The sequence below is a fragment of the Pteropus alecto genome, unplaced genomic scaffold, assembly GCF_000325575.1.
Source record: "Pteropus alecto unplaced genomic scaffold, ASM32557v1 scaffold86, whole genome shotgun sequence".
Lineage (NCBI taxonomy): Eukaryota > Metazoa > Chordata > Mammalia > Chiroptera > Pteropodidae > Pteropus > Pteropus alecto.
Genome location: NW_006442109.1, coordinates 32432247 through 32444608, shown reverse-complemented (window position 1 = coordinate 32444608; position 12362 = coordinate 32432247). Strand labels below are relative to the sequence as shown.

Here is a 12362-nt window from a genome sequence, read left to right as displayed (position 1 = left end):
GAAAGAGGACAAGAATATGCTGCTACTCAATAGGAAGATGCAGAAGGGATGCTGGGGTAGCAATTTCAATGTCCAATATATTATGATATTTTAGTATACCAAGCATAATACAATCATACAAGTTAACAGAGAGGAAAAACAAATCAGCTAAAAAGGAACAAATGTCACATCAACATCAAACTTTCTCATCAGCAAAATTCTAGAAGGCCATGAAGCAATATCGTCAATGATTTCGGGAAGAATGACTTTCCATCTAAAATTTTAAATTCAACCAATGTACCAATCAAATATGAGGGCAGAATAGGAACATTTTCAAAATGTAAGGATTTGAAAGTTCCTTCTCTAAGGAAGTTCTTAAAGATAGACTCCACTGAAATAAGGGAATAAATCAAGAAAGAGTAAGATATCATATCCAGTAAAAAGTGGCTCCAAGCCAGTGGAGAAAGAAAGAATATACTAATCCTTAAATATATTCTCTATAGAGATATGGTGTTTATAGGTATTTACTACATTGTTTATGTGACTTAAAAACACACACAGAATTTGAAAATTATTATATTTTCAAGAATACAGGTTATATGCTAAATTACTCCTGATGAGAACTGACGTGACATTTTAATATTAAAAAAAACTAATGAATAAAATCTAGGTATATGAAAACCAGGTATTTTACAAACAGCTTGGGATATATCTATGTCATAACCACCTGATCTATGAAACATAAAGGCTTATTACAGTTCTATTAGTTTTCATAACTTCTATAAAAGTTAGTAAACTTTTAACTGTAAATTCTTCCAAATGTTTCCTACTTCTTTTCCATAATTAGCCAATTAAATTCTTTACAAAAAGGAACATCTTCTACTAAAAAATTAGCTCTAATATGGAGAAAAAAGTTACAAAAACATAAGACTGACTTACATGTGAAAGCCACAAAATTGAAACATGTTATAAATAAATGTTTAAAATAAAAATGAATCTAAATGCGTTCAATGCTCTATTAATATTCAAAGGATGAAAAAAAGCAGTTCCATATTTTTCTTAGAACAAGTGAAAACTTGAAGAATTATAGCTCTTCTAGACTCGTTTTTTTCCATAATTACTCAATTACTCATTAGAATTTGTGAGACCTCTATTGGAATCTTTTCACCACTGTATCACAAATGGATTTGACTATAAAAGCGTGGTTATACAATCTTTTCCATAAAAACAATATATTTCAGATATTTATGCCCTTAAAATATCTCAAAGTAAAATTAGTATTTCTACACAGGAAAAGAAGGAACTATTTAGTCCTAGACAACTTGATAACATCTCTTTCAACTATAGTTATAATTATCATGTACAAACTTCCAAAGCAGAAGTTGTCAAGATTTAACATTAGCATTAGTTTATGTCATAACTGACGGTTATATAAAGATAATGGCAAAGCATCCATTTCTCCAAATACAGCATGATCGAAAGGGAAATTTCTTCTTAATTACTACTAATCTGATCATTTTTAATTAAACTGATTAGTAATTTATTATCTTTCCCTTTGTTGGAAGGCTGTTATCATATAGCTTCTCCAAAGTTATCAGTTACCAGAGATTTTTTTAAAATCCAGTTACTCCTAGTGTGAATCCCATCATTTTGTAAAGCCAATTTATGCTAAAACTTAATAGTCTATTTCTTTATAATCTGAAAAAGAAATTTTGAAAATGCAGAATTTGCACTTAGTACTTTCTATCTCAGACTGCACATAGTCAAGATCTTAATTGCCTATACGGAGAGAAGACTATTAAAAGTGGAACTCTTATGCCTTTCCCCTTGTTTGATAATCAAAATAGTTGTGCTTAGCATGTATCTTCCCAAAGGGGGAAAAAAAACCCAAAAAACAGGTCCCTGTGATTTCCTTTGAGAAGTACCTACTTCTTATGCTATCCAGAACTAACCAGTAAATTAAATTATGGAACTATTCTAAGTATTTCTTCTTTTAGTTTCTTTTTTAAAGGATAAATAAAAATGAACATGTTCAGACATAAAAAATAAGAAATATTTTAATAAAGCAAACTTCAAAGGAATTTAAATGCTCCGTATACTTTTTGAATCAAAATCCCTACTTGATATGAAGCTTTGATCAGCATCAAATTTAAATTATAGCATTGAAGTAGCTATTTGGGACTAGAAAATTTACATGACACAGGTTCATGACTAACTTCTGAAAAGCTGAACTTCTCTGAAGAATGAGAAAATGAAATGCAATGTCCCTTGGCAGAAGAAGGGACAGAAATCTTACTTTCCTTTGTGAAAAAATTGTTAAGACTTCCAGGAAATATTGGCTTAAATTCTTTATTTCATTCAATATGTCTTATATGAATTGACTATAGCTGATTGGATAAAATTCATACTTAGGAAGACTACTGAATTGTATTCAAACAGTCTGCTATCAGTGAGAATTGTATTCAAACAGTTTGCTATCAGTGAGAATATAACTGCTTAATATAAAATAATCTCCATTAATTAACATGTACTGAGTGTAGTATCTGCTAGAAAAAGGAGCCCCACATTTTTCTAAGTTTTCTGTCTGGAGAAATTAACAATGAATATACAATGGCTGCCTAACTCTAATATACAGAGACTTAAGTATTTAATTTATACCTCTTCTACTAGATTTAAACAAGGCCCAGTTTCCCACTTTCTTTAGGTCTCTTTAAACTTCATCATATCAAAAAGGTCTTGCTTTACCATTCCTCATCATCTAGGATAATCTTGACTCTGCTTCATTCTTCTTCATAGCACTCTTCACCAGAACGAATTTATTTACTTGTTTGTTTGTTTATTTATTTTTATTGTCTCTCTTTCCAATGGAAAGTGAGCTCCAGTAGAACAGGACTTTGTCTGACCTGTTCATTTTCCTATTCTCTAGTTCCTATAACTATATACCAATGTATTCAAAAAATATTTGTTAAAAAAATGATTGAAAGGTTATCAGCTCCAAAATTCTAAGAAAAAAAACTTAGTTAAATATCATTTGACAATCCTGGGTACCAAACTATATCAAAAGTTATACACTCTTTAAAAAGTTAAATACTCTTTAATTAAAAGGTATAGTAACAATTTTTTTCTATCTAAAATGATAAAATGGATATTTTATCATTTTAGATAGAAACTAACCATTACAACTAACCATTGTAAATTATTTATTATTAAATAATTCAGTAAATATAATTTTCTAAATTACACATTAAATTCAGTAAATGTAATTGGTTACTCTGCATACCTTAACAAGTTTCAAAAGCTCATAGAGATCTTCAACTTCATCCCCTTCACATTTGGTGTACACTCGTCCTGTATCCACGCTCCTTCCTCTTATGGTACGGCGATAGAGGGGAAGAGCCATTGCTTCTGCATACAAATCAATGGCATGATGACCCACTGTCTGATACATGTAGCTATCCAGTTCATCTGACCCCACTGTAACAATTAAAGTGGGAATAATCAGTAAAACAGAGTGAAAAAGAAAGCAGATTTAAAAGTTTATCTAGGTTTTACTGCTTGGAGAGTAGTTAACACATAACTTAAAAACTATACTATCTTTCTCGGTATTCATGAAGTAAAATAAAATATTTGTCCTTAGTTGCATCCAGTTAACATCAGCTCTAGTCATTTCTACTGCTAATTACAAATACCATTATATATAAAATTTTAAAACTATATACACTAGATATTTAAAGAGAATTCTCTCCAATGAATTTTAACCATTCAATTAAAGATTTTATAACATATATGTTTTTTCAAATAATTCAAAGTTATTCACGAAGTCATCTAGAGTTGTAGCAGAAAACCTTTCTTAAATATCTATTTAGTTAATAAGTAACAAATGTTTTTAAGAAAAAAATTTAGATGCTATATTTTATTCAGTACTTCAACAAAACATATACACAAGTAAATTCAATAGTATTAAAGCACTTACACAAGTGTATAGAAACATAACTTAAGCTAGTTAGCAACACAAACACTGGTGTCACAAGATTCCACAAATATCGATATGGGTAAAAGATTCAAAACAGACGAATCACATCAGACTTTTTGGTGATGCAAATGATCTTAGAAATATATTGGAATGGCCTTTGTGATCTCATAATTTTATTTTTTAGAAAAAATAATGAATATACATAAAGATTATTTGCAAAGATATTTATCACAGCATTACTTGTAATAGATTAGAACTTATGGTATATTCTGAAATACTGTGTAACCATTAATATAACTTGAAGAGCATTTTTTAAAGTATATTCTGCAGAATAGAAATCCCATGAGATACTCAAAGGTGGATAAAAAAAGGATTCCATGGTCAAATTAGTTTATAAAAAGTTGAGGAATAAACCATGTTAAATATGTGCCTTTGCTGTAATTCTTCCGAGGCTAGTGTGTTTAAGGTACTCCAATAAGGAGGACAGTATGAACTATCTCTCAAATTTATCTATCCACAGAACACTTACATTTCATGTGTTATTTGTATTCCAAGAAGATATCTAGGAAATGCTATCGTAGAATAACATGACATGGAAGATGTTCATAACATATTAAGTTTAAAAAAAAGGTTACAAAACAATTTGTTTGAGATATATGCAAATGTGTGTATATGTATGCACATACGCCAAGCAGGTCCAGGCTTTCCTCTGAATGTCAAAGTATCCGTCAAAAGGCATAAAAAATGATATTGTAAGGAAAGGTCCCTTAAATAATCAAAACCATCAACCATATGCCATTGCATTTTGGCACTCTAGTTTTCTGGACCTACACACCAGATTGGCTTCCATGTACTGACATTATTTTTAAAGATCCGTCTACTTCTGGTCCCAGTAGGAAGTAGAGATACAGTTAAAGTTATCTAAAAATTTTTCAGCCTACCTTCCTTTCAAACTTAAACTGAACCTTTAAATACATTAATTTTAAAAAATACTGATACAATCAAATTACTATATCTAAAGAACTTTGAGCTTCTTAGCAAGAAACATGCTGATGTTTGCATAATAATTAAAACATTTTACTGACTTTAAATACCTAGAAGACAATTTTCCTTTAAGGCTCCATTTAGTCCTAACCACAATGTAACTTTTATAAAGGGAAGCTACATAGTAATAATGGTATGAGATCAAATAAAACCAAAAGGCTCCACTGTTGCCTGAAGCACCTCAATTAGCATGCCACAAAATTTCCTACTACAAATTTAAAGAGATGGTTTTATAAATTTTATGACAACTTCACATTATCGCCATTGATGGGGATAAATTCCTTTCCAGACTACCCATTGAAAACGCAGTGCCATGAATTCGCTGTAACCAACTTTACTCTATACTGGAGTCATCTCGACCAGTCATTTCTCATTAAGGTTTCTTTTACAACGGAAAAGAAGTTAATCAATGAATCATTCAATAATCACCAATTTCATGCTGACTTTAAATCAACATTAGCTAAACCATCTCCATTTCCCAATCCATAGCCATCTATTCTCTTTTTCTACAATTACTATCGTTTCAGCTGATTGTTTCCAGCTTTTATTTCAAAATGACCCAATTCTATTTACTATTAAAATTTTTTCTCACTAACAATACCCTAAATAAATGTCTCCATTCCATTTTGGGGTATAAAGATATACTTTATTTGTCATCATAAACACCCTACTATTAACACATGGAACATTATACTGTAATGATTCAGTACAAAGTAAATATAATAATTCACATAGAAAAACTGAAGACAAGACAGAAGCTCCATGGAGGGAAGTTTTGATTATATTATATCAAGTATGTATTATATATCACATAAACATCTGCTTTTTAAATACCAAAGCTCTCAAGATAGAAAGTTTAAAAAACCCACTTGCTTGACTGACCACAAGGGATAAAGGAATTTCTTTACTTTGGTCATAGAACATAAGCCTGCAAAAAAATTCTGCTTTTTCTTCTACAATATAGAAGTTACAGTATAGTTCCCACTCACCCTTAGTCAGAGTTTTCTGTTTATTATTTAAAGTCCAGAAATAGGAGGTTATTTTCAAAACAACTCAATTCTAAAAAGCTATTGTTATTCACCATCTGAATCCCAGTGCAAAATCCTGGAGTGTTTGTTTACCTGACCCTCTATAGAACCTGTTCTAGTTCTTCCTATAAAATAGTTCTAATCTCCATCGTCCTACTTTACTTTCAGCATTATTTGGATCTTAATCATAGAAGGAAAAAATTCAAATACTTGACTGAAATAACTGATAGCTATTCCAGGGCTAATTCTAGTTAGTTCATTATTCATCTGTCCACCAATAAACTGAGTGAATGCCTATAAAATGCAGAGCTATCTCAAGTGCTGAAGAGCAATTAAAGGAACATAGAAGATATGATCTCTTTTCTCAAGAAGCTTACAAGCAATCTATTTGGAGATTAAAAGCAAAAACAAAATAAATAGAAAACAACTGTAAAATGAGGGAGGGAGGAAGGAAGGAATGGAAGGAAAGGAGGAAGGAAAGAAGGAAAGAAAGGAGGAAGGAAGGGAGAGAGGAAGGAAGGGCAAGAAGAAGGGAGTGATTGATTGACTGATTGATTGATTTAGAGCTAGCTTCAGATTCAACTACATTTACTAACTGCCTACTTCATGCCAGGAACTATGATTCGTGTTTTTATATACACGACTCTTTTTAATTTACCCCAAAATAACAGTAGAGCAAAAGCATGGAGTCTTGAAAGATGGTGAGTAAAGGGGATCCTAAAATACTAAAAAGATTTTACTAGAAGAGCCATGTGGTAACAAATTAACTTTCACGAGTGTTCTTCTCTTCTTATTACATTTTAGCAGTTAGTATCTATAGTTATTTGTATATATGGACATATATATATAATATATATAGTTATATAAAAGAGTCTAAAAAGCAAATTGGTATATCTTTTTCTTTTTTTTTAAAGTTCTAATTGGGAAAAAATTGTAACTATGTGTGGTGATGGATATTAACTAGACTTGTGATCATTTCACAATATATACATATACCAAATCAATATGTTGTATATCTAAAACTAATGTAATGGTAATGTCAATTATATCTCAATTTTAAAAAAAAAATACTGTTGAAGGCTTAAGGTATCCCTCCCAAATTCTTATTCTGAAGTTCTAATATCCAGTATCTCAAAATGTGACCTTATTTGGATATAGGCTCACTGCAGATGTAATTAGTTAAGATGAGGTCATCAAGGTGGACCCTTAATCCAATATGACTGATGTCCTTATTTAAGGAAGAAAATTAGACACAGATATGGAAAAAATTCGAATTGGGAAAATTTCACTAAGGAGAAATCTGACAAAAAATAGCTAAAATGAGGTCTGTGGATTATTTATGGATGTTCTTGCTACCAAAGACAAATAAAAAGTAGAAATTACTTTATGCCTTTCTCAAGTCTCAAATTTAGCTTACATATAAGATGGCTAACTTGGATCTTTTAATAATAAAATTCATACATTATCATTTACCAATGATAAATATATTATCAAATATCAATATACATCTTACCTCCTAAGCTCCTAGAGGCTATATCTTATTTACCTTTATATTGCCTCCAACAATCGGAAATGTGTTGAGGTGGAATGACAGTACACTCTGAAGTACAAGGGTTCAAGTCTCAGCTCTGCAAGTTTGCTGTAGATATTTTAACTTGGACAAATTTATAAAACTCTGAGCCTCAGGATCCCTGTCTAATAAAACTCTATAGATGTTCTTATGAGGATTAAAGGATATGTCATGGAAAATACTTACCACAGAACTTAGAATCTAACAGGTGCTAAAGATATAGTAGTTCCTTTTTTTGTTTTTGCATACTGTATATAATAGAATGTAATTATGAAGTTGGAGTTTCAGTCATTTACAGAACTTCCAGTAAAGGTATACACTTACCTTGGTTTTCAGCTGGTCTCAGATTTGCTAGAGCCACAATCTGATGCCCAGCAGCAATGCACTGCATCATATTATAGCAGCTGTCTTTCCCACCACTAAAAAATAGTAAAGAAATAAATATCAGGTTACTGACCATTAGTCAACATAGAATCACTAGATATCAAAATAGAACACATTATGTATTCGCCTTTACAGAATATTTGAGGGACTACCTTACAATTAGAATGCAAATAAGCCACAGGTAATTTTCACAGTATAAGCAAACTGAGCAAACTGATCTGAATGTCTAAGGTTGTTACTCATAAGAGCTTATGAAATTATATCATTATAACAAATACTATTCTAAACAAAATATGATAACTCTTTGGTTTGTGATAGTAGCTTTACTTAATATATAAAGTGCTTTGTAGACTAAATGATTTGTTTATATTCCAGCTAGAAACTTATTATATATATTCCTTAAATGAAATTCTCCATGAAAAAGTAAAAGAAAAAAAAAAATCTATTCTGTTCCACTGTAAGAAATCTAACAACTGGCTTCCATCACCAATTAAAGGATCAAATTAAAGATCTGAGATCCAATCTAATAACAAAGTATGACATATTTGGTGGGTTCAAATTCCGTAGAGATAGAAAGCAAAATGCTGAATTACACTGATAAACATCAGTGTTATCAGTACTTCATCTATTAGTCATCACTGTATGATGGCAGGATAAGGCTTGAGCACAAATCAAATTAACAGATTGAAAAGAACTTCTAAATTCTGATAGCAAATCTAACTCAGGTAGAGGCAAATCTCTTAGTCAAGACAAGTGGTACTGCATCTATAACAAGGCTGAATGGCGACCTCCATGCTATTTTGGTTTCATACCATTTCTCACTACACTTGTTTCTTCCTTTCTTTCATTATTGCCTCTCTTCACTTTGTTTTCCACCTGGTTTCATTTCCTTCCAATCTTTGCTTAAGATCTGCAAATGTACACCCAGGCAATGTTTAGAACTATTCTTAGCCCAAGAAACGAAGAGACTTTTTATCCTAGAGGCCTTATGCAAAGCCCAAGAAACTAAGAGAGATTTTTTATCTTAGAGGCAGGCCTTTTTGCCTTATTTCTCATTTGTCTGTTTCTATTACATTCTGATCAGTAACGACTATCATTCCAGAACTTCTCAAGGGGAGAAAGAATGTGGGGAGCAAAGAGAAGTTATTCATCACAGTCTCTTTCCTCAGATTCTGATATTCTCATAAATATGATTCCACAGCTTCCCCTATTGACCCTCACTGTTCTGTTTCCACAGGACAAAGGGACAAAAAGATCTCGTTCTTTAGAATATTTAGAATATTAAAAATTAAAGGGTATACCTGCACAATTCTAATTCTGTACAGTATTAAAGATTAAGGGGTACATCCTCAATCAGAACTTAGCCTTATAACTTATTTTAAAATATACTTTCAAATATGGCTTTAAAATAGCAGTTCCTAAATTGTGTCCTATGAAACACTACTGTCCAGCAAATATGCTAAGAACAAAGGTTTTCAAGGAGAAATAAGTTTGGGAAATACTGAATGTCTTACCTCCAGGAATGTCACAAAGCACATTAGAATATGTTATGTGAGAAGTCTCAAAATCAGAATTTGTTTCCAATTCTGGATACTAAGCTAAATTACTCAATGTGCTTGTGTTTACAGCTTCATTATAAAATTAGAGAATGGCCTAGCTAATCTTCAAGGTGTCATTCAACTGTAAAATTCAATAAGTCAATCTTTTGTGTATTAGAAAAATAATCTTTATGGTCTGAAGATATGTAAGAATCTTGGTTTTACTTATTCCCTCACACACACACACACACACACACATATCCCATCTCCTATTTCAGTCTACACACACATCACCATACACACACATGGATTACAAATACAGTAGATTCACTGTATTTAACTCTATACATATTCAAGTGTATACGTACATAAATGCATGAGTACTGTGTATGCATTCATATTCATTTATATGTATTGTTATGTATTCATATTTACAGCATGACTCCTAACATTTATAAAAATCTTAGTTTAGCAAGAATTTTCCAACAGTGCCTTAGATCATACAGTTTAGCAAAAAATTTCCAACATCGCCTTTTTGTAGTAGGTTGCTTTTTTATTATAAAAGTAATGTATGCACATTACAGAATATTTATTGTAAAGGATTATAACAGTCTTCTCTTCTTCCCTCCAACATTTATGAGTCTTCAGTCGATGTATCTTTAATGGTTAAACTTTTGGCAAATTGCACATGGATCTGAATTACTCATTCCCTGGACTACTTTTTGTTATCGAGCTAGATCAAATGAAGACCACAATGGTCAAAGGTTAATCATTCACTCTACAAAAGAAATTCACTGAGTAACGATACTTTTTGACATTATAGTCGCCTAAAAAGGGCACTGAAATAAAAGAAACTGGAATATTCCAGTTGCTCCGGAAGTGAATTCGAGTGTTATATCAAGAGTCCTTCATAGGTCACTACTGTCAGCCAATAGCAATTACTTAGGGCACCCAACAATAACATGAAATCAATGGGAACATGAAATCAATGGGTTTACCAAAAAAAGTGCATGGCAGTGGTGTAGCTATTCTATAGAGATCTAAATCTCATCAAATATTCGACTAGTCTAAATTCCTTTTTTAATCTTGTTATTGTGTCCCCTTTTGCTTGAGTTTAAAGACTGAGTAAAAAAACTTTTAAAGTGGCTTGTCCTTGGCTGTCATAGGGCTTTAGACACTTAAATATGATGGATTACTATAGATTTCAAATCCCTTTTGGAATATGGAGTGTTACCATAAGATCTAAAAAGCAATTAATGAGTGTCCGAAGAAACAGCAACTGGATCTAAGATAAAACTGGTACAATTCCATGTCTGTCCTTGAGCACCAAGGTAAAACATATCCATGTCATAAGCAATCCAGACACACGTGGGAGGCAGGGGAAGGACAGGTGGACCTTTGTGGGAAGGGGTGGGGCTGTAAACAGCCTAGTGTGGAAGGCAGGACCCGGAGGGCAATCCGTAAGACTGACGGCAACTATAGGAGAGGATGAAGAAAGCCAGAAGAAAAGGGATAGGGTGGCTGAGTAGAGCCAAGCAGTGGTTCTCAAACTTCACTGCCCTTTACAGTTTTTAAGAATCCGACCCCCGGCCGCGTCAGACTACTTAAAGCAACGCTCTTGGCTGTGAGACCCAAACACCAGTAGCTTTTGAAGTTCCCCAGGTGAATCCAATGTGAATCCAAGTCTGAGGGCCAGAAGGGCGGAGGGGCGGCGACGAGCACAGAGGAGGAACGCGAACTCAAGACGACGGGACCAGCCAGGCCAGGCAATAGCCCCAAGGCTCCGCCTCTTCCTTTGGGCGGGAGCCGCCAAGGCCCGGAGACGCGGCTCCAGCACATACACCCTCTTTTCGCTGCCAGCGGCAGCCGCACCTCCCGCTGAGCAGAAAGGGACTGGAGGCTGGCAGAGGAGGAGGAAGGTGGCACCAGCGCCGCATTACCTGATCAGAGCCACGACCCTCATGCTGGGCGCAGTGCGCGTGCGTGCGGCGGGCGCGGACGGGAGCCGTGACGTCACGCCGCCGCGCCCAGCCTGACGTGCCGCCGGGCCTCGCCCGGGTGTTCGCTCCGCCGCCTGTCCTGTCCGCCCACCGACAGTGTGGTTTCTGCGGCTGCCTGTGGAACACCTGGCCGCGGAGGATACGCCACACGGGAGCCTTGTCCCTGTGGCAGGGACATCCCGGACCAGAAAAGAATGGTGTTTAGGCATGGCCTAACCACCTAAGTAAGGGCACTGAAGCTTCCAGGGAAAAGACAAGGTCCGCGTCGTTAAGCCCAAGCACCGTGGCACTGGGTTTGTGTAGGTACCAAAATGTTCAAAAGTCACTTATGCTGCGAGTTGAAACACCTGTAGACGTGCAAAGGGAGAGGAAGTTGCCCTTACTTCCTTAGCCACCCTCAAGAAACTAAGTGTATCTTTTAGGGTTTTTTTTTTTAGTTTATATCTAATCTGTCCTCCAAATCTAAATCTGGAGCTAGCCAGCCTTGAGATTTCAAGGCTCCCTGTGGTTTTAGCCCTTTGTGTAATGTGGACGCCGAGAAGCCAGTTAAGACTCATCACCAAAGAGCAGTGGCCTTGCGGAAATAAAATCTAGCTTACAAATTAAATCAAGTATTTATTCAGTGTCTTAATGTACCAGACACTGTTTTAGGCTCTTGAGATACATCCATGAATAAAACAAGGATAACTCTCATGGAGTTTATATGGGGGCTGGGGAGAGCAGACATACAGCTAAAAATATATATAGTATTTAAAAAAGTTGTAAGTGCTATGGAAAAAAATTGAGATTGAGAGGGATCAGGAAGGAGGTGGAAGAGCAAGTTGCAGAATTAAATGGAGCGTCAAG

The 12362-nt window shown here is 34.2% G+C and overlaps 1 protein-coding gene across 1 annotated transcript in view; it reads right to left on the bottom strand.

Moving 5' to 3' along the window:
- DPH6 (diphthamine biosynthesis 6) overlaps window positions 1-11543 on the bottom strand; it is a 138749-nt gene extending 127206 nt beyond the window's left edge. The window contains exons 1-3 of the mRNA XM_006920514.3: window positions 11457-11543; window positions 7919-8013; window positions 3260-3453 (exon numbers count right to left, since the gene is read on the bottom strand). Coding sequence (XP_006920576.1) covers window positions 3260-3453; window positions 7919-8013; window positions 11457-11479 — 312 coding nt within the window. The 5' untranslated portion in view covers window positions 11480-11543. The remainder of the gene's footprint in view (window positions 1-3259; window positions 3454-7918; window positions 8014-11456) is intronic.
- Between the last annotated feature and the right edge of the window lie 819 nt (window positions 11544-12362).